Genomic DNA, 20496 nt, shown 5'->3' on the forward strand with positions numbered 1-20496 from the left:
TAATTTTCATGACAAAAGTTAGTAATTATGAACTGTTATCCTTATTTAGAGGATTTTAAAAAAACAAGGTTGAGTTTAAGAAGTAACTAGAGGCCAGGAGCAGTGGCTGACGCCTGTAATCCCAGCACTTTGAGAGGCCAAGGTGGGCGGATCACTTGAGACCAGGAGTTTGAGACCACTCTGGCCAAAATGGTGAAACCCCAACTCTACTAAAAATATAAAGATTAGCCGGGCATGGTGGCATGTGCCTGTAAGTCCAGCTACTCGGGAGACTGAGGCAGTAGAATCGCTTGAACCCAAGAGGTGGAGGCTGCAGTGAGTCAAGATCATGCCACTGCACTCCAGCCTGGGCAATAGAGCAAGATTCTGTCTTTAAAAAAAAAAAAAGGAAGTAACTTCCCCAAGTTCACTAGACTAGTTAAGTTGTAGATACCAGGGAGTCAGTAGATGAATTGAAAACAAAAATTTTTAATTGAAAATAAGGGTTTTTTGGATTTTCTTTTTTTAGAGTCTTGCTCTGTCACCTAGGCTGGAGTGCCGTTGTGCAATCTCTGCCTCCCGGGTTCAAGTGACTTTCCACCTCAGCTTCCCTAGTAGCTGGAACCACAAGTGTGAGCCACCATGCCCAGCTAATTTTTGTATTTTTTGTAGAGATAGGGTTTTTCCATGGTGGCCACGCTGGTCTCGAATTCCTGAATTCAAGCAATCTGCCTGCCTTGGCCTCCCAAAGTGGTGGGATTACAGGTGTGAGCCACCACCTCCGACCAAAAGAAAGTTTATTAGAGAATTAAAGGAATAAAAGAATGGCTACTCCATAGAAGAGCAGCGAGCCCATACATAAGTATACTCAGTCAAGTATACTTATAGTTACTTCTTGACTGTGGGCTAAACAAAGGATGGATTATTCATGAGTTTTCTGTATCCCAAGGAAAGGGGCAGGGATTTCCCTCAGAACTGAGGGTTACTCCCCTTTTACACCATACAGGATAACTTTCAGGCATTTCCGGCCGGGCGCAGTGGCTCACCCCTGTAATCCCAGTTTCTCCACCTCCTGACTACCATTTGGCATTGTCACTATTTTTTAGTCATTCTGGTAGATGTGTTGTGGTATGTTGTGGTTTTATTTGTTTGTTTGTTTGTTCTGAGGCTGGGTCTCATTCTGTCTCCGATGCTGAAGTGCAGTGGCGTGATCACAAGGCTTACTGCATGCAGCCTCCACCTCTGAAGCTCAAATGAACCTCCCACTTCATCCTCCTGAGTGGCTGGGACTACAGGCATGCACTGCCATGCCCTGCTAAATTTTGTAATCTTTGTAGAGATGGAGTTTTGTCACATTGCCCAGACTGGTCTCAAACTCTTGGGCTCAAGCTATCCTCCCACCTCAGCCTCCCAAAATGTTGGGATTACAGGCATGAGCCACCATGCCCAGCCTCTTGTGGTTTTAATTTGTATTTTCTAATGGCTAATAATGTTGAACATTTTTCCTGTGTTTATGTGCTTCTTCAGTGAAATTCTCTTCAAGTCTTTTACATCTGCTCTTATTAGATTGTTAAATTTTGAGAGTTCTTTATATATTCTCGATAGTAGTACTGAGGCAGGCAAATAGGATCTGGAGGCAGGGAACATAAGGCCAATTCACACTTCAGCTGTGACAGGAAATATCTTCTTCATTTACATAGGGCATACGAGGAGTAAATGACTTTCTAACTTCCTCATCCTCTCCATTTACATAGGACATACACCAAGAAACCAGTGGAAACCTCTGGAGGCTATTTAAGCCCCCAAAAATTCTGTAACAGGGCCCTTGAGCCCCTATGCTCCGGCCTGCTCCCACCCTGTGGAGCATACTTTCATTTTCAGTAAATCTCTGCTTTTGTTTGTTGCTTCATTCTTTCCTTGCTTTGTCTGTGCGTTTTGTCCAATTCTCTGTTCAAGCTGCCAAGAACACCCTCCACCGGTAACAGTACTTTGACCCCTCCACCGATAACAGTACTTTGTCAGATATGTGGGTTGCGGATATTGTCTTCGACTCTGGAGCTTTTTTTTTTTTTTTTAAATCATTCTCTTAATAGGGCCTATCACAGACCAAAAGTTCTAAATTTTGATGAAGTCCAGTCGATCCATTTTTTCTTCACTGCTACCTCTGCCTCCCAGGTTCAAGTGATTCTCCTGCCTCAGCCTCCCGAGTAGCTGGGGACTACAGGCACCCGCCACCACACCTGGCTAATTTTTGTATTTTTAATAGAGATAGGGTTTCACCATGTTGGTCAGGCTGGTCTTGAACTCCTGACCTCAGGTGATCTGCCCACCTCGGTCTCCCGAAGATCTGGGATTACAGGCGGGAGCCTCTGTGTCCAGCCTGTCTGTTTTTTGCTCTGTTGTCCAGGCTGGAGTGCAGTGGCAAGATCATAGTTCACTGCAGCCCCTACTTTGTGGGCTCAAGCAATCCTCCCAGCTCAGCCTCCCAAAGCAGTGGAATTAGTCATGTGAGCCATAGCCTGAGTTGATTTTTGGGTAAGAGTTATATCAGCGTTCATTTTTGTTTGTTTGCTTGCCTCTTGATGTCCAACTGCTCCAGCACTATTTGTTAATAACACTCTATGTCCTCCATTTTGAATCTTTTGAATCTTTGTCAGAAATCAGTTGGGCATATTTGTGTACATCTATTTCTGGATTCTCTGTTCTGTTTCATTGATCTATATGTCTATCCCTCCACCAACACCACACAGTCTTTTTTCTTTTTTTTTTCTTTTTTTATTGAGAGGGAGTCTCACTCTGTTGCCCAGGCTGGAGTGCAGTGGCGTGATCTTGGCTAATTGCAACCTCCGCCTCCCAGGTTCAAGCAGTTCTGCCTCAGCCTCCCGAGTAGCTGGGACTATAGGTGCGCACCACCACGCCAGACTAGTTTTTGCATTTTTAGTAGATACAGGGTTTCCTAGGTGCACACCACCATGCCAGGTTAATTTTTGCATTTTTAGTAGATACAGGGTTTCACCATGTTGGCCAGGCTGGTCTGGAACTCTTGACCCCAAGTGATCCACCCACCTGGCCTCCCAAAGTGCTGGGATTATGGGCTTGAGCCACCGTGCCTGGCCCTTGTTTTCTTTTAGAGACAGATTGCACCCACACTGCAGAGCAGTGGTGTGAGCATAGCTCACTGTAGCCTCAGACTCCTGGGCTCAAGTGACCCTCCCACTTCAGCTTTTCAAGTAGCTAGGACTACTGTGCCCATTAATTTTTAATTTTTTTGTAGAGATAGTGTCTGGCTATGTCTTCCAGACTGATCTCAAACTCCTGGCAGGTGCCACCACGCCTGGCTAATTTTTTGTATCTTTAGTAGAGATGGGGTTTCGCCATGTTGGCCAGACTGGTCTTGAACTCCTGACCTCAAGTGATCTGCCCACCTTGGCCTCCCAAATTGCTGGGATTACAGGCATGAGCCACTGCGCCAGGTCTCACTCACTTTATTTATGCTTTGCCCTATTTGCTTTAGCTATTCTACTTCCTTTTCTTTTTCTTATAAATTTTTAAATAATCTTGTTTGTGTATATCTCCAAAAAATCTTGCTGCGATATTGGTAGAAATTGTGCTACACCTATATATTAATTTGGTATGAATTGACATCTTTAGGATGTTGAGTGTAAATCCATGAACACATCATGTCTCTCCATTTATTCAGCTTTCTGATTTCTTTCATCAGCGTTGTATGGTTTTAAGCATACAAATCCCATACAGGTGTTGTTAGATTTGTATGTACCTATTTCCTTGTGTGTTATGTGCGTAGATTCCTCGGGATTTTTTATTTACATAATATTATATGCAAATGGGGACAGTTTTATTTCTTCCTTTCCAATCTGTATGCCTTTTCTTTATTCTTTGCTTATTGCACTGACTACAAGTGCTAGTACTATGTTGAATATGAGTGATAAAAGTAGTGTGAACCCCCAAAATTTGAGACAGGTCTCAGTTAATTTGGAAAGTTTATTTTGCCAAGGTTAAGGAAGCAAGCCCATGACACAGCCTCAGGAAGTCCTGATGACATGTGCCCAAGGTGGTCAGAGCAGAGCTTGGATTTTTTTTTTTCTTTTTTTGAGATGGAGTCTCGCTCTGTCACCCAGGCTGGAGTGCAGTGCCATGATCTCGGCTCACTGCAAACTCTGCCTCTGGGTTCAAGCAAGTCTCTGCTTCAGCCTCCCAAGTTGCTGGGATTACAGGTGCCTGCCACCATGCCCAGCTAATTTTTGTACTTTTAGTAGAGACAGGGTTTCACTATCTTGGCAAGGCTGGTCTTGAACTCCTGACCTCGTGATCCACCCGCCCTCAGCCTTCCAAAGTGCTGGGATTACAGGCTTGAGCTACCACATGAGCTACCACACCCAGGCCCACACCTTGGATTTTTTACATTTAGGGAGTCATGAGACATTAATTAATATATGTAAGAAGTACATTGGTTCTGTCTAGAAAGGCAGGGACAACTTATAGCAGGGATGGGGCTTCCAGGTCACAGGTAGGTGACAGACAAATGGTTGCATTCTTTTGAGTTTCTGATAAGCCTTTCCAAAGGAGACAAACAAAATATGCATCTATCTCAGTGAACAGAGGGATGACTTTGAATAGAATGGGAGGCAGATTTGCCCTGGGAAGTTCCCAACTTGAATTTTCCCTTTAGCTTAGTGATTTTGGGGGCCCAAGGTATTTTCCTTTCATGGTAGACATTCTTGCCTTATCCCCAAGCTTAGGGGGAAAGCATTCAGTCATTTGCCATTAAGTATAATGTTAGCTGTAGGTTTTCGCAAATGCTCTTTTTTTGTTTGTTTGTTTGTTGTTAGGGTTGGATTTTCACTGTGTTGCCCAGGCTGGTCTCAAACTCTTGGGCTCAAGCCATCCTCCTGCCTTGGCCTCCTAAAGTACTAGTGTGGCAGGCCACGTCTCACTAATGCAGGCCTCCATAACAACTGTTTCAGTACTGACTGAGGGGTTACGTTAAATATTAAAAGCCAGTGCCCTTATACAAAGGTTGGGATGTAACAAAAGCCCACCAAGAGTTTTGTCCAGGCCTTTCCTGGGCCTTAAAGCATGACAAAATAATGAAGGAAATCTTAACAGACCTATTTAGGACGAAACACGTTTTATTGTGGATCTGAAGAAGCTCCCTAGGCCTCCACAAACAAGTTTATTGGAGGTCTGAAGGTGTAGCAGGACAAGCCGCAGACAAAACCCCTCAGACACTGAGTTAAAGAAGGAAGAGATTTATTTGACTGGGAGCTTTGGCAAGACTCACGTCTCCAAATACTGAGCTCCCTGAGTGAGCAATTCCTGTCCCTTTTAAGGGCTTACAACTCTAAGGGGGTCCGCATGAGAGGGTCGTGATCGATTGAGCAAGCAGGGGGTACGTGACTGGGTGCTGCATGCACTGGTAATCAGAACAGAACAGAACAGGACAGGGATTTTCACAATGCTTTTCCATACAATGTCTGGAATCTATAGATAACATAACCGGTTAGGTCGGGGGGTCAATCTTTAACCAGACCCAGGGCGCGGCTCTGGGCTGTCTGCCTGTGGGTTTCATTTCTGCCTTTTAGTTTTAACTTCTTCCTTCTTTGGAGGCAGAAATTGGGCATAAGACAATACGAGGGGCAGTCTCCTCCCTTATTCCCCGCGTTTGAGACTCACCCAATAGTGGGAGTTCTCACTTTTATTTTTACTACCCATGTCTTCTTGCAAGACAGATCAATAGTGATTCATATAGTACACTTGTGCTGAAGCATTTTGGTGAACTAAGGTAGCGATGAAGCTTTTTTTTTTTTTTTTTTTTTGAGACGGAGTCTCGCTCTCTCACCCAGGCTGGAGTGCAGTGGTGCAATCTCGGCTCACTGCAAGCTCCGCCTCCCGGGTTCACGCCATTCTCCTGCCTCAGCCTCTCCAAGTAGCTGGGACTACAGGCACCCGCCACCACGCCCGGCTAATTTTTTGTATTTTTAGTAGAGACGGAGTTTCACCGTGGTCTCGATCTCCTGACCTCGTGATCCGCCTGCCTCGGCCTCCCAAAGTGCTGGGAGGAGTTTCGCTCTGTCGCCCAGGCTGGAGTGCAGTGGCGCAGTCTCGGCTCACTGCAAGCTCCGCCTCCCGGGTTCACGCCATTCTCCTGCCTCAGCCTCTCCGAGTAGCTGGGACTACAGGCGCCCGCCACCACGCCCGGCTAATTTCTTTTTTGTATTTTTAGTAGAGACGGGGTTTCACTGTGGTCTCGATCTCCTGACCTCATGATCCGCCCGCCTCGGCTTCCCAAAGTGCTGGGATTACAAGCGTGAGCCACCGCGCCCGGCCTAAAGTGCTGGGATTACAAGCGTGAGCCACCACGCCCGGCTGCGATGAAGCTTCTTATCATTTGAAGAAGTACAGGTAGAAAACAAGGGAACAGTAAGCAGGTTTCTATTCCTACTATAAATCCTATTATAAGAGTATTAAATCTTCTTGGCTCTGGGAACCATTTTTCAAACATGGCCCCATGATCAAATCCATGCCACATTTGCATGGGCACATGTGCCAGTTTTGTCATATTTCTAACTATGTCTTTAACTACTTGCCCTTGATCATCTATGTGTAGACAGCAATTAGTAAGGTTAAATTTCCCACAGACCCCTCCTTCAGCTGCTAGCAAGTAGTCGAGAGCCAATCTATTTTGATAGCATTTCTCATCTGAGTTTTTTGCTGGGCCAGAATAGTCAAGGCTCTGCCGGTCTTATTAGTGATTATTTCTAAGACAGCTTGTAACCGTATGATTCAATTGAGCACGTAAATGGGGGTCCAGTATCCCCACAAGCCGTCTTGTGCCAAAGTAGCTGGCCCGTAATATTGTATGATTCTCTCAGGGGGCCATTCATTATTTTTCCAATTTTTTATAGCTATACTTTTTTTTTTTTTCGTGGGAAGCATAGACAGGGAAGCCCAGGAGTTCACGTGTCTTTATGGGCAGTAGAAAGAAAGATAGTTTAATAGTGCCAATAACACAACTACCTGCCCACTGGTCGGGTAATCTGGCATAAGCTCTATGCGCACATATCCAGTATAATCCAGTGGGGGCTGTCCAGTCCCGGTGGGACTCTGGGTGGGTCCACATGGTTTGCAACTTTGGGAATTTACTAAATAGATTTTACTTAGTGTGGTTTGAACTCCACTAGGTGACTGTTTTCGTAGTACTATTATACAGTTTTTGCCCAAGGCAGCTGAGTCTTCCCACAGGAAGCATGAAGTCCTTCCCTATTCTTGCTATACAGTATTGTCTAATGCTTGAGGATTTTAGGGCCCAGAAGTTATCAGGGTGATTCTTTTGAGCCAGGAGTTTATCAGGAACTGGGTCTGTAGGTACTAATTCTCAGGCTTCCCATGGCCATTGATCTCCCATTACAGTTCCTCCACATACATAACATGAGGTGACATTGAGAGACTGGGCTACATGCTCGGCTAATTGCAAAAACAAATTTATTGTTTTTCCTGGAATTTCTGGTACTGGCACATTTAGTTCATCATAGAAGGTTTGAAATACTGGCTCAGGAGACAGTTTATAAACTTCTCCTCAAACCACGATATTCACTCGAGGATCCAGTACAGCCCCATCAATTTCTAGGGTTACACGCTCCCCTTTTCTCCAGCGAGGATCAAGGGGGTTGGTTATTACTAGTTCTAAGGGTATTACTAGTTCTAAGAGTCCTGTACCTGACCACTGGTACAGGAAGGGCCACTTTTCCCTTTCTGAAGGTGGACAGGATTCTTTTTATTTTTTATCCAAGTAGCCTGAATGACACAAGACCATTATCTACATTTATTTCCACACAGTCCTAATTCATGACAAACGTACTTATTTTCTGCCATATAGCCTCTTTCCTAACTAAGAGAACCACATCCTATTTCTAACTCATTACTATTAATGACATCACAGGCATCAAATTTCAAGGTGACTTGTTTGGGCACCCCTTTTTCTTCTGTTTTGGCTGACACTTTACTCGTATCGTTTATAAGCCCCCACCAGTCCTCAGTCCTTCATCTTATTTTAAAAACTGTGGTCATGGGAGGCTCAGATGGGTCATAACACACATCAGGTTGGTCATTTCCTGGGCTACATACCTTGTATAGAATAGGATTATAAAAACAGTTTCTTTTTACAGTCCCGGTACGCTTATAATAACCATAAAATAATAGGACTGTGGCAACTTTTTCTCCTACCTCAGTGACTTGATGTATACACTGGGAACAGTCCTCCGTCTGAGAAAGGTCAGTTGAAGTCCTTACTGTACAAGTCCAAATTTTAAGGAAAATGAGTCCTGCGATGAGTTTTCTCATGCTTTGGCTGTGCGTGGACCAGTCAGCTTCCAGGTGTGACTGGAGCAGGGCTTGTCATCTTCTTCAGAGTCACTTTGCAGGGGTCGGCGAAGCTGCTCCCGTCCACATACAGCTCACAGTCTACTGATGTTCAAGGATGGTCTCGGAGGTTGGGCCTGCTAGAATAAACTGAGTCCAATACTTCTACACAGTTTTGTTCGGCTGGGCTCTCTGATACCGGGAGCAAGGTGGCAGAGTTTAGAGTGTTGCAAATTTCAATGGTTATGCAGGGATTTTCACATAGCAAGCTTTGGTACTTTGTTAATCTAGCATTTGTTAGACAATGATGTATTCATTAAAGTCACCACAGCATGGGGGGCCTTTAAGTTTAGGTTTTGCCCAAGAGTGAGCTTATCTGCCTCTTCTGCTAGCAGGGCTGTTGCTGCTAAGCACAGGCGCCAACCCTTAGAAACTCCATCTAGCTGTTTGGAGAGGTAGGCGGGCCCCAGCCAGGGTCCCACAGTCTGGGTCAAAACTCCAACCACCTTTTTTTTTTTTTTTTCTCTGACACATATAGTGTACAAGGTTTTGTGAGGTCAGGTAGCCCCAGGGCTGGGGCCAACATGAGTTTTTCTTTTAACTCATGAAAAACTCATTGCTGTTGGTTGTAATAGACGTAGTTTATCCAATCTACATTTTTATTAACTGTCACCCACCCAAAATATTGACTCAAATCCTGTAATTATTTGATTTTGGGCTTTAAATTGATCTGGTATTCCCTGTGGGACTCCAATTGCATCTAAATAGACATGAGAGTCGAAAGACCCATGAGGGACCTCTCTCGCTTTATGATGTCTTATTTTTCCTCCCTGTGGTTGATGAAATGCCAGGGTGAAAGGGATAGCCAGTTGGACTAAAGTACAAGTGCCACTCCAGTTATTCGGCAGAGTGCCCAGTAAAGGTCCACGACAATACCACCACACATCTGCTCGGGGATGAACAAGGGCCGACTGATTGATAAGCTCTTGAAAATTCTTAAGCTTACTGCATCCCTTCAGGTCTCCAAGGAATGCTAAGTTTCCTCCCTGTCGTGAGAGACACGAAGTGAACTTACTGTTGGGAGACAGAGGCTGGATGGTCCTCAGGGGCTGACCCACAGGGTGTCAGGCTTTGGGATATAGCAGAGAGAGCTTGGCACGACTTCTTACTCCAGGCTGTAGAATCCTGGAAAAGAGCTGCCATGCAGCCCACGCCTGATTGACTGGAGGACCACCTTAGTGGAAAGGGGACAATCTGGGCCTCTGGCCTGCCATGTGCACAAGCATAACAATTGCTTTTGTTTAACGTGTGGACGGAATATTTGATCCATTACAACCAGGCATTTGCATCTTGGTATCCTGCTTAGTTGCCAAAGCTTGTTTTAAGTCTTTCTGTGATCCTCTAGTAAAATGAATGTATGATTTTAGGAAATTACAAAACCCGGTTGGGGCAGTCTATCCTTGCTCTTCAGTGGTCCACAGAACGTTGGACCAACTGCGGCATAAAAGCTCTACATCGAGGGGCAAGACTCCTGGTTGACACTGGGGTCTTTATCAAAATCTCCCTGGATTAAGTAGTCCCAATTTACTAATGCCCAGTCTGAGGAGAGTCAGGAGGGACAGAGGTACTTTTCTGAAGTAGAGAGCTGTCTTTGACTTGGCAGGTCCCCACAGGGTATAACAAGGCAAGCATTAAATGCAATAGTTTGAGGCGAAATTGACTTGTTTATATTAATAACTAGATGGTCAGAAATACAGCGAGGAAAGAAGAAAGAGTATTAGAATAGATGAAGGAGTTAAATTTTTCTTAGCTTTAGTTTGGTAGGGTCTTCCCCTGGGACTATGGCCCACGACTCTGCAGGGGGTGGCGCTTTCTTGATTCAGGTGTGATGAGTCCATCCCCTTTTCGCTGTACGAACAGCGGTCTTGGAGGTTAACAGCACAAGGTAGGGTCCTTCCTAGGCTGGCTCGAGTTTTCCTTCTTTCCACCCTTTGATGAGAACATGATCTTCAGGCTGGTGCTGGTTTACCGGAAATTCTAGGGGTGGTACATGTGCTAAAAGACTTTTAGTTTTGAGGGAAAGGATAGTGGAAGATAAAACAAGTATATAATTTTTAAGAAATGGACCTTTTGTTTTAAATGTTGGGACATCAGCAGTGGATTTTATAGTCCTTGGTGCCTTCTTATTGAGAAGCTTCATTTAGCACCTATTTTTATTAGTTTTTAGACCAAAGAAAGCCAAACACCTTTTTATATTTGACAATGCTTCCATAAAACTTTGTAGACATATTTATTTAATTTTTAATGTCTGATCATAAGGTAAGATTTTTATAGACTTTTTTAACCTTTTATAATTTTTGTTAAAGAGCAGGTTAGTGCTTTAAGAAAAACCCATTGTGTTTTTATTTTAATGTTCAGTTCACAGAAAAACTGGATGATACACCGTTAACTTTAGCCAGTATGTTTACACATAGAATTTTCTTTATAATTAACATTTCAAAACTTGCTTAAACCTTCAAAACAATTTTTTTAACCTTTTATTGTAGGTAAAAATCCACATTCTTATGCCTCTTTATAATCGTTTTACCAAAGGTATATTTTACTTTTCTTATACACCTTGCATATAAACTTTCTCCAATAGTTTAACATTCAGGAGGCCTAATTACTTTTAAATTATACATTTCTTGGATAAATTTATTTTTCTAACACATTTTTTTCATGACTTTAACAGACAATTCTTCGACATGCCTCAACTTTCTGACTTATTGCAAATCTCCCTTTCTTTAAACAACTAGTTAATTTATTTCCGGATGAGAATTTTCAATATAACATCCCTTTTTATATAAATTCTGCCCCCCCTTTTTTCCTTTTTTTTTTCAAGGATGATAACCATTCTTTTCCAAATTGAACTTCTTTTATGTCTGAGGACTAGACCGTCTAAGGCCACAAGATTAGAAGTTACTATAGTACGTGTTACACTGTTAACTTTTAGCAAACTTTATTTTTGTTGAAAACTTTGTAAGTTTGGGATTTCAATTATCCTTTGCTATTAACCTTGTTTAGTCCAAATTAACTTAGAATTGGTATAGATGGCTTGTTTTTTATCTTTAATTACCCGGGAGGAACCATCTATCGTCCAGTCCTGAAGGGAGTTCCTCCTAGGTTTGGCTGACCCTTTGTACGGTAATTAAGATTTAGATCCCCTGTTAGGAAACCTGCTGGGTTAAGGGAATTTTCAGTGGTTAATGTTAAATCATCTTTTTTTTTCCCCCCTTAGGATACTTCTGAACTGGTGAGGTGTGCTCACAATGAGATTTCCTCTAAAAGTTATTTTTTAAATTTCTTCCGTTAGCAAAGCAGTTGCCGCTACAGATTGAATGCCTCTGGGCCATCCGCGGGTTACTGGGTTAAGGATTTTTGATAGGAAGGCCTCAGTGCTTTCGGGATACGCCCTTGTTTACACTGACAACAAAGTGGTATTGGAGTGTTATAGGGTTACGGAGAATACCTTTAATTATCAATTATAGGTTTTTAATTTACCTTGGCTTTTAACAGAATAGGGTACACTTTTTTTTCTTAACTACTTATATATCTCTCTTTCTTTCTCTCTTTGATTTTCTGTCTCTTTTTCTCTTTGACTTTCCTTTTGCCTCTCTTTCTCTCTCTCTGCCTCTCTCTCTCTCTCTTTCCTTGAATCCCTCTTTGTCTCTCTGTCTCTTCCTCTTTCTCTCTCTGCTGGTCTTTCCTTGCCTGTGCCAGCCACTTATGCTGCTGTTCTCTCAACCACTGTGGGGGGCGTCTAAAACAAGTTGTAACCAAGTGTCTATGTACCGGAACTGGTCTGGGTGCCCTGGGTTACAGGTTACCTTGTGCCATACCTTTGAAACAAGGGACCTGTCCAGGATTCCTTCTGAGGGCAAACTCACTTCTAATGCTGGCCAGTCTATTTCACATAAAGTTCTAAGTTTTCCTGGTGTCATAGTAATACCATAATCTCCCTTAAATCCTTTCTTGAAATTTTTCAACATAGTTCCTAGTGGGGTGGGCTTACTTTGTGCCTGGCCCATGCTTCTTCGAGACAAAACACCACGCTCACATCACACGCACACCACAAAACAAAGAATGGGTAAAAAGGGCACACACACACTTTTACGGTTTACACCAAACCAGAATCAAAACCAAATCAGAGTATCCAGAAATCCAAGCCAGGTCAAAACCAAAACCAAAGTATCAAGCAATTCAAGTCAAGTCAAAAACAAAAACCAAAGTGCTGGTACGGGCACACCATGGGTGATCAGGCCTCGCTTCCACTCAAATGGAGTGGGCAAGTTCCAAAGACCAGACTTACCAAGTTTCAGATGTCCAAACTCCAAGTGCCAGTTCCTTCCTGGTGTTCAGCCACTGCGTTGATCCTCCACAGGGGCCTGCCATGCGCTGCTCTGATGAGGCGTTCCACTGGGGCAATTGCCTACCAGGGACCGCTCTCAGGATCCGCGTCACTCAAGCTGGCTGGAGTCCCCCACAAGGATGCTCCACAGGGCAGGCCTAAGCCACCTAAGGGACTGCCTCGACTGTCGGTTAATCACCTCGCTTCCCGGTCAGGGAACCAAGAAATGTAGCAGAACAAGCCACACATAAAACCCCTCAGACACCGAGTTAAAGAAGGAAGGGCTTTATTCAGCCAGGACCTTCGACAAGACTCATGTCTCCAAAAACCAAGTACCCTAAGTGAGCAATTCCTGTCCCTTTTAAGGGCTTACAACTCTACGGGGGGTCCGCATGAGAGGGTCGTGATCGATTGAGTGAGCAGGAGGTACGTGACTGGGGGCTGCATGCACCAGTAATCAGAATGGAACAGAACAGGACAGGGATTTTTCACAATGCTTTTCCATACAATGTCTGGACTCTATAGATAACATAACCGGTTAGGTCGGGGGTCAATCTTTAACCAGACCCAGGGCGCGGCTCTGGGCTCTCTGCCTGTGGATTTCCTTTGTGCCTTTTAGTTTTTACTTTTTCTTTCTTTGGAGGCAGAAATTGGGCATAAGACAGTATGAGGGGTGGTCTCCTCCCTTAAAGGAACTCCCCAAACCTCCATGATTTAGCAGAAGACAAAGAGAAGGGTAATCACCCCAGCACCTAGACCCATTTAGATTAAGTAAATTTACTGAGGCTCCAGAGGAAGGTCTTCAGGACTCAGACCTTAATTATAGATTAAAAGTAGTTAATCACTTATGCCTTTCGAAGAATGTACTCTTACACGTAGACATACACTTTAGAAGGTATATAAGCTCTGGAAAATGTTGTAATTTGGAGTTGGTCTGGCAATAACTTCCAGGCCTTCCCCCTGTAACTGGTTACAGAAATAAAAACTCTCTCCCCAATTCATCTGCATCTCATTATTGGGGCACAAGAAATAGCAGCCCAACCTTCAGTTTTGTCCGGGAACACTAGAATTACCAGCGTGAGCCACAGTAGCTTGCCTGTAAATGCGCTTTATCAAGTTGAGGAAGATCCCCTCAATTCCCATTTTCTGAATTTTTTAAATAATAAATTTAAAAATTATGTGTTAACCTTGTGATGTTAAATTTTGTCAAGTATTTTTTCTGCATTGATTTATATGATTATATGATTTTTCTTCCTTTTCCTTTTAATGTGGTTTATCATTTTGATTGTTTTTCAAATATTGAATCATCTATGTTTCCTTACAATAAATTATATTTGGTTATGGTGAATTAATTCATTTTATGAAATGCTGAATTCTATTTGCTAATATTTTATTAAGAATGTTTGCACCTACATCAAGTAGAGTTTTATGGATGGAAATTAAAAGAAAAGAATTTTGGGGCTGAACATGGTAGCCCCTGCTGTAACTGCCCAACAGGTTCACCTTGCCCACTGCCTGGAAAGAACCAATTTATCAAGACAGGGGAATTGCAATACAGAAAGAGTAATTCATGCAGAGCTGGCTGCGCAGGAGACAGGAGTTTTATTATTACTCAAATCAGCCTCTCTGTGCATTCAAGGATCAGAGTTTTTAAGGATAATTTGGTTGGTGGAGTGCCAGTGAGTCGGGAGTGCTGATTGGTCAGGTTGAAGATGAACTCATAGGGAATCTAAGCTGTCCTCTTGTGAGTCAGTTCCTGGGTGGGGGCCACCAGAACAGATGAGCCAGTTTATCGATCTGGGTGATGCCAGCTGATCCATCCAGCTCAGGGTCTGCTGAATATCTCAAGCACCGACCTTAGGTTTAACTATAGTGATGTTATCCCCAGGAGCAATCTGGGAAGGCTCAGAATCTTGCAGCCTCCAGCCGCATTACTTCTAATCCATAACTCTAATCTTGTGGTTAATTTGTTAGTCCTGCAAAGGCGGTCTAGTCTCCAGGCAAGAAGGGGGTTTGTTTTGGGAAAGGGCTGTTAGTTAGCATTATTAACTAGTTCCCTCAACCATAAACATCTTGTAACCAAGAGTGCCCAACCCCCTGGGAATATAACCCAGCAGATTTGGCTTTTTCTGGCCTTTATTCAAGATGGAGTCACTCTGGTTAGGTTGCCTGACACAAGTGCACAGAGACTGATATGCTCAAAGGGAAGATGATGTGAAGACACATGAGAAGATAGTCACATAATGCCAAGGTTTACCACAAGCGTCTGCACCAAGAATTCGATGGATGTGTCTTTAGGAGCTCCCAACCAATTTCCATCAGCCTCCCAAACCCTTCTCAGAATAAATATATAATTTTAAAAACAGTTTTGAGGTTCAGTACCCAGTATCTTTCTTCCAGTCCTATTGCCTCCTTTGTAGCCATATTTTATATACATATAATTTTCTTTTTTTTGAGACGGAGTCTCACTCTGTCGCCCAGGCTGGAGTGCACTGGCACGATCTCGGCTCAGTGCAACCTCTGCCTCCCGGGTTTAAGCAATTCTCCTGCCTCAGCCTCCCAAGTAGCTGGGATTACAAGCACACGCCACCATACCCGGCTAATTTAGTTTCAGCATGTTGCCCAGGCTGGTCTGGAACTCCTGAGCTGAGGCAATCTGCCCTCCTTGGCCTCCCAAAGTGCTGGGATTACAGGCATGAGCCACTGAGCCTGGCCCAGTCCTATTATAGTTTTTAGCTGCCCCAAGAGGACAGGTTTACATTGTAGAAATGCAATCCACTTCAAATTGAACCACAAGCATAACTTTTAAAAAATGTTCTGTAGCTGACAGCCTTCGTGTAAATTCTATCAGTGAGAACGTTATGTCAGTGGGAGAGATCTGATCTCACCAACCCGCATCTTGCCTTTAGCCTTCAAGCTGCCTTTAATTATTCCTGGACTTCTGGGCCAAGCTAACTTTGGGAGGCATTTAGTTTATAGGTTAAATTGTAATAGCCCTTCCCCAAACTTTACGCTAAATGACCACCAGGCTAAGAAAATAGAGGAGGCTGAATTCTGCTAAGGATTGCCAGCCATTATTCCTGAGGTCACAAAATATGCAACTTCTCCAATTACTCCTGCAGACACCATCACTATTGTAGAACCTAAGATTGGCCTTTTGAGATGTCTTTTCAGGTTTTTTTGCATGTCTGACACCTGGCTCCACCTGGACCTACCAACTGCTCCTGCGGCCCCACCTGGAAGCAAATCTGTGCAAGAAGACAGCTTCAACTCCCTGTGATTTCATCTCCAACTCAACCAATCAGCAGCAAGCACCCATTGCCTAGCCACCCCTGCTCCTACCCCTAAACTATCTTTGAAACTACTCCTCAGAGACTGATTTGAGTAATTATAAAACTCCAGTCTTCCTTTCAGCCAGCTCTGTATGAATTAAACTGTTTCCCCATTGCAATTCCCCTGCCTTCATAAATTGGCTGGCTCTATCCGGGCAGCAGGCAAAAAGAACCCATTGGGGGATTACATAGCCACTCCTCATTGGAGAAATTTCTACTGGCTCTTCTTCCAGCCTCAACTCTCTTTGGCTAATCTTTCTCTCTATATAGCCTTCAGTTCTTTTCATCTTTCTCTCTTCTTTCCTCTCCTAGGAGCAAAACAAAATTTCTCCTGGGCCCCACAGTTTGGCAATTATCTTTTGTTGCCTTGGCTGCAGCTACTATGCCATCAGCTCCCAACTCCTAACTTCAATGAACCAAGGAGGTATTTTTCTTAAACAAAGACCCCTCCAACCCTGAAGATTGGAATTTCGCCACTGCCTGTAAGGAGAACAAGCTTTAATCTGGTTTCTACATGTGGTTTTTGTTTATTTTGTTCCTGTGATTATAAACTGTAATGTAAAAAGAAAATGTTACTGTAATACTTGCTTTATCATGTATTTATCCATGTATCCAACCTTCTTTCTATCCTATCCATCAATCCATCTTATATTCTGGATACTTTTTTTTTTTTTTTTTAAAGAAACATGGCCTCACTATATAGTCCAGGCTGGTCTCAAACTTCTAGGCTCAATCAGTCATCCCACCTTGGTCTCCCAAAGAGCTGGATTACAGGCATGGGTCACTGCGCCAGCATCTGGATACATTTCAAAGAAAATTGTATACATTGGTACACCTCCCCCTAAACACTTTAATATGAATATCATTAACTAGAGGTGACATTTATATTTTTTCCTTTTGAAGTCATATTAGCATATTATAAAATGCACAATTTTTTTGTGCCTGTGTGAGATGGGGTCTTACTCTGTCACCCAGGCTGGAGTGCAGTGGCACCATCTCGGCTCACTACAACCTCCACCTCCTGGATTCAAGCGATTCTCATGCCTCAGCCTCCCGAGTAGTTAAGACCACAGGCGAGTGCCACCACGCCCGGCTAATTTTTGTATTTTTGTAGAAACAGGGTTTCGCTATGTTGGCCAGGCTGGTCTCAAACCCCCGATCTCAAGTAATCTGCCCACCTCGGCCTCCCAAAGTGCTGGGATTACAGGTGTGAGCCACCTTGTGCCCGGGCTGTAGTGTTATTTTTGTGGCAAAAAAATTGAAACTCTAAAATTCTGACTGCAGTGGAGGGATAAGTGTATTTTAAGCCCTAGTGATACAGACCAACTTGGAAGCTTCAGACAGGAAAAGTTTGCTACATAGTTATTTATTTTTAACTAAGCATGTACTTTTATGTATCTCCCAAATGGCATGGAACACCTGCTCACTGCAGCCTGGAACTCCTGGGCTCAAGTGATCCTCCCACCTCAGCCTTCTGAGTAGCTCGGACAGCAGGCGCATGTCACCACATCAGCTAATTTTTGTTATTTTTTGTAGAAAGGGGGTCTCAATATGTTGCCCAGGCATTATGAATTTTATGCATTCGGGACCATCCATACTTAAAGCATGACAGAACCCGGCGGCATATTTTTCTCTGCCACAGCTTTCAGCGCAGGGGAACCTCACAGGCAGGGCAGGGTCAAGGCTCTGTCCAGACAATGGTTGCAGAGTAAAAAGCACTTCTATTTATGGGGATCAAGGGCGAGGGAAGGGAGAAAGGAGCAGGGAAAGAGGAGAAGTGGCCACATGTACTTTGTTTTGTTTTTTGCTTTTTGTTACATTACTTTTGAAACAGTATTTAGAAGTAGCCTCTCCTACAGCCCCTGCTGTAGCTTGTTTCCTAGCTGTGAGGTGTTATTCAGTACCCTCCAACATGAAAATGACCTTCAGACAGACAGACACACACACACAAAGGAAAACATCTCTGCCATCCACTTTTTCTTCCTTTTCCATCCCCAGACCCTCGATTCTCTCTTTAAAATGACTGTTGGGAAGATAATGTAACACAGAGTAATACTAATGACAAATTATCAAAAAAGAAAAAAAAACAAAATAAAAATCTTTATTAGTGTTTTAAAAATGACGTAAAAGACTATGGGAAAAAAATGCCAACAATAGTTAATGTATAACTTTTTTTTTTTTTTTTTTTTGAGACGGAGTCTCGCTCTGTCACCCAGGCTGGAGTCCAGTGGCGCGATCTCGGCTCACTGCAAGCTCCGCCTCCCGGGTTCACGCCATTCTCCTGCCTCAGCCTCTCCGAGTAGCTGGGACTACAGGCGCCCACCACCACGCCCGGCTAATTTTTTGTATTTTTAGTAGAGACGGGGTTTCACCGTGGTCTCGATCTCCTGACCTCGTGATCCGCCCGCCTCGGCCTCCCAAAGTGCTGGGATTACAAGCGTGAGCCACCGCGCCCGGCCGTTAATGTATAACTTTTTTGTTCATATTTCCAAAACGTTTATAACATACATAATTTCAAAAGAAAAATAAGTTAAAAAAATACAAATCTGAAAATGAAACCCCGCTGTTTGCAACGACCAGCTGGCTTAATCTGCCTTTTCGCAGATGTAGCAGTGTTGGAAAACGTCAGTTCTTTTGCTGAGGGAAGGAAGAGATGGAAGGAGTAGAGAGGGCGGTGGTTATTCCCTTTAGTATTTCGATCCGGTCACACAGCCTAAATCCAACATCTGCATCAAATGTCTCCTTTCCGAAATACTCTCCCTAAAATGACAGAGAACCTGGCCAGGCGGACAGAACGGCCCCTGCGCATTTGCAGAGGTCCTGGTGGGCTTGCCGGGCAGAGGGCGTGCGGGTCTCAGCAAGCTGCTAGGTCCGCCTAGGCCCCGCCCCAGGCCCATTCAGGCCCCGCCCCCGCCCCGCAGGCCCCGCCCCGCCCGCCTCTGTCACGTGATGGGGCGCCGGGTCCAGCCTGTTGCTGATGCTGCCGTGCGGTACTCGTCATGGAGCTGGCACTGCGGCGCTCTCCCGTCCCGCGGTGGTTGCTGCTGCTGCCGCTGCTGCTGGGCCTGAGCGCAGGTAGGTTCAAGCAAGAGGCGCACCAGCTGCCGTGCCTCTTTTTTCTCCAGGCGTGAGAGTTTGTTATTGGGTTTGTGCTTTTGAAAACACGTCTCTTTTCCCCGGTTCTTACCTTGTGTAATTATATTGCTTTTGAATCTCACTCTTTTTTTTTCCTTAAAAAATTCAAAGTGCTTTTTTTAATTCTTTTCTGGCTCTGGGTGGTCTGAGTGCTTCCATTCTCTCCTACGCCTAGATAGACGCTGTGTGCAGAAATGTATGATTTGGGGAAACTGCTGGTCAATGAGGTTTCCCCGATTCAAAGGCCGCGATTGGCTGCTAAATGAAGATATAAGGTCTTTTTATTTTAAGCTGAAATCTGCGGTCAAAAGTACCCTTAAATCCTACCAGGAATGGGACATTTCATTGAAATAAGGCCCTTTCTTCTCTTGATCAAAACAAACAAGATAACATCTTCCCCCACAGCGATCTTTTCTGGCAAAAAACAGATTTGTGTTTAATAGGATGACTTGCAAATTGATTTTCACTCTTCATTCGGCAAAACCTCTCCTAGTTTGAAGCAAGAACTGGTAATTGGAACTGGCCACAAGCTTGCCTTGTGACCTTAGGCAAGTTGTTGAACAGTTTTGTTTTCCTTTTCTAAAATGGGGATCATTTGGCCCTTTGGCGAGTGTCTGGGAGATTTTATAAAATAAGTAGCTCTGCCAGTTTTACCAGTAGTCACTGCCAGGCAAGGGAGAAGTGCCTGGGGTTAGGTCAAAACGGACCTGCGCCTTATCTGTCATTCTCAAGGGAGCCCAGCCTTATCTGTTATTGTCAAGAACAATATAATTGTGTGTTACTTGTATATAGAACCTTATAGCTAAGTCTGTAATGTTTTAGTCATCTGTTTTGCTCCTCAGGACACTTTCTGGTTTTCTTAATCTCCATTGTTTTGTTTTGAGTCAGGGTCTCACTATGTTGCCCAGGCTGGTCTGGAACTGCCTGACTCAAGTGATCTTCCTACTTCAGCATCCCAAGTAGCCAGGACTGCAGACACAGGCCACCACCCTGGCTCTTTCTTATTTACAAGACGTTGTCTCATTGTCTTCCTCTCTACTCCTGTCTCTTTGGCTGTTGGAACCAGTGTTCTTTTACTGACCAATGGGGCTTGACATTTGAGAAGGGTAGAAGGAGAAGGCATAAAACTCGTCACTGAGGGCATCCCTCCCATCATCTTTTAACATCAGCCCCCCTACTTATTTTTTCCCCAGAGTGGTTTTTGAGAGAAAAAAAAAAAAAGATGCTATGACTTGGAAATTGTTACATTAGCAAAAAGTGACAAAGAAAATGTATTTAGCCTAC

The 20496-nt window shown here is 43.9% G+C and overlaps 1 protein-coding gene and 1 long non-coding RNA gene across 3 annotated transcripts in view; both read left to right on the top strand.

Moving 5' to 3' along the window:
* LOC131384464 (uncharacterized) overlaps window positions 1-16417 on the top strand; it is a 28137-nt gene extending 11720 nt beyond the window's left edge. Inside the window, exon 3 of the long non-coding RNA XR_009215340.1 lies at window positions 16390-16417. This is a non-coding gene — a long non-coding RNA (uncharacterized LOC131384464). The remainder of the gene's footprint in view (window positions 1-16389) is intronic.
* Window positions 16418-19035: 2618 nt separating this feature from the next.
* SCPEP1 (serine carboxypeptidase 1) overlaps window positions 19036-20496 on the top strand; it is a 29425-nt gene continuing 27964 nt past the window's right edge. For both annotated transcript variants that reach the window (XM_032162819.2, XM_058445881.1), the window contains exon 1: window positions 19036-19152. In XM_032162819.2, the coding sequence (XP_032018710.1) occupies window positions 19077-19152 (76 nt within the window). In that variant the 5' untranslated portion in view covers window positions 19036-19076. The remainder of the gene's footprint in view (window positions 19153-20496) is intronic.

Source organism: Hylobates moloch, unplaced genomic scaffold (genome assembly GCF_009828535.3).
Source record: "Hylobates moloch isolate HMO894 unplaced genomic scaffold, HMol_V3 SCAFFOLD_10, whole genome shotgun sequence".
In the NCBI taxonomy this organism is placed as follows: Eukaryota; Metazoa; Chordata; class Mammalia; order Primates; family Hylobatidae; genus Hylobates; species Hylobates moloch.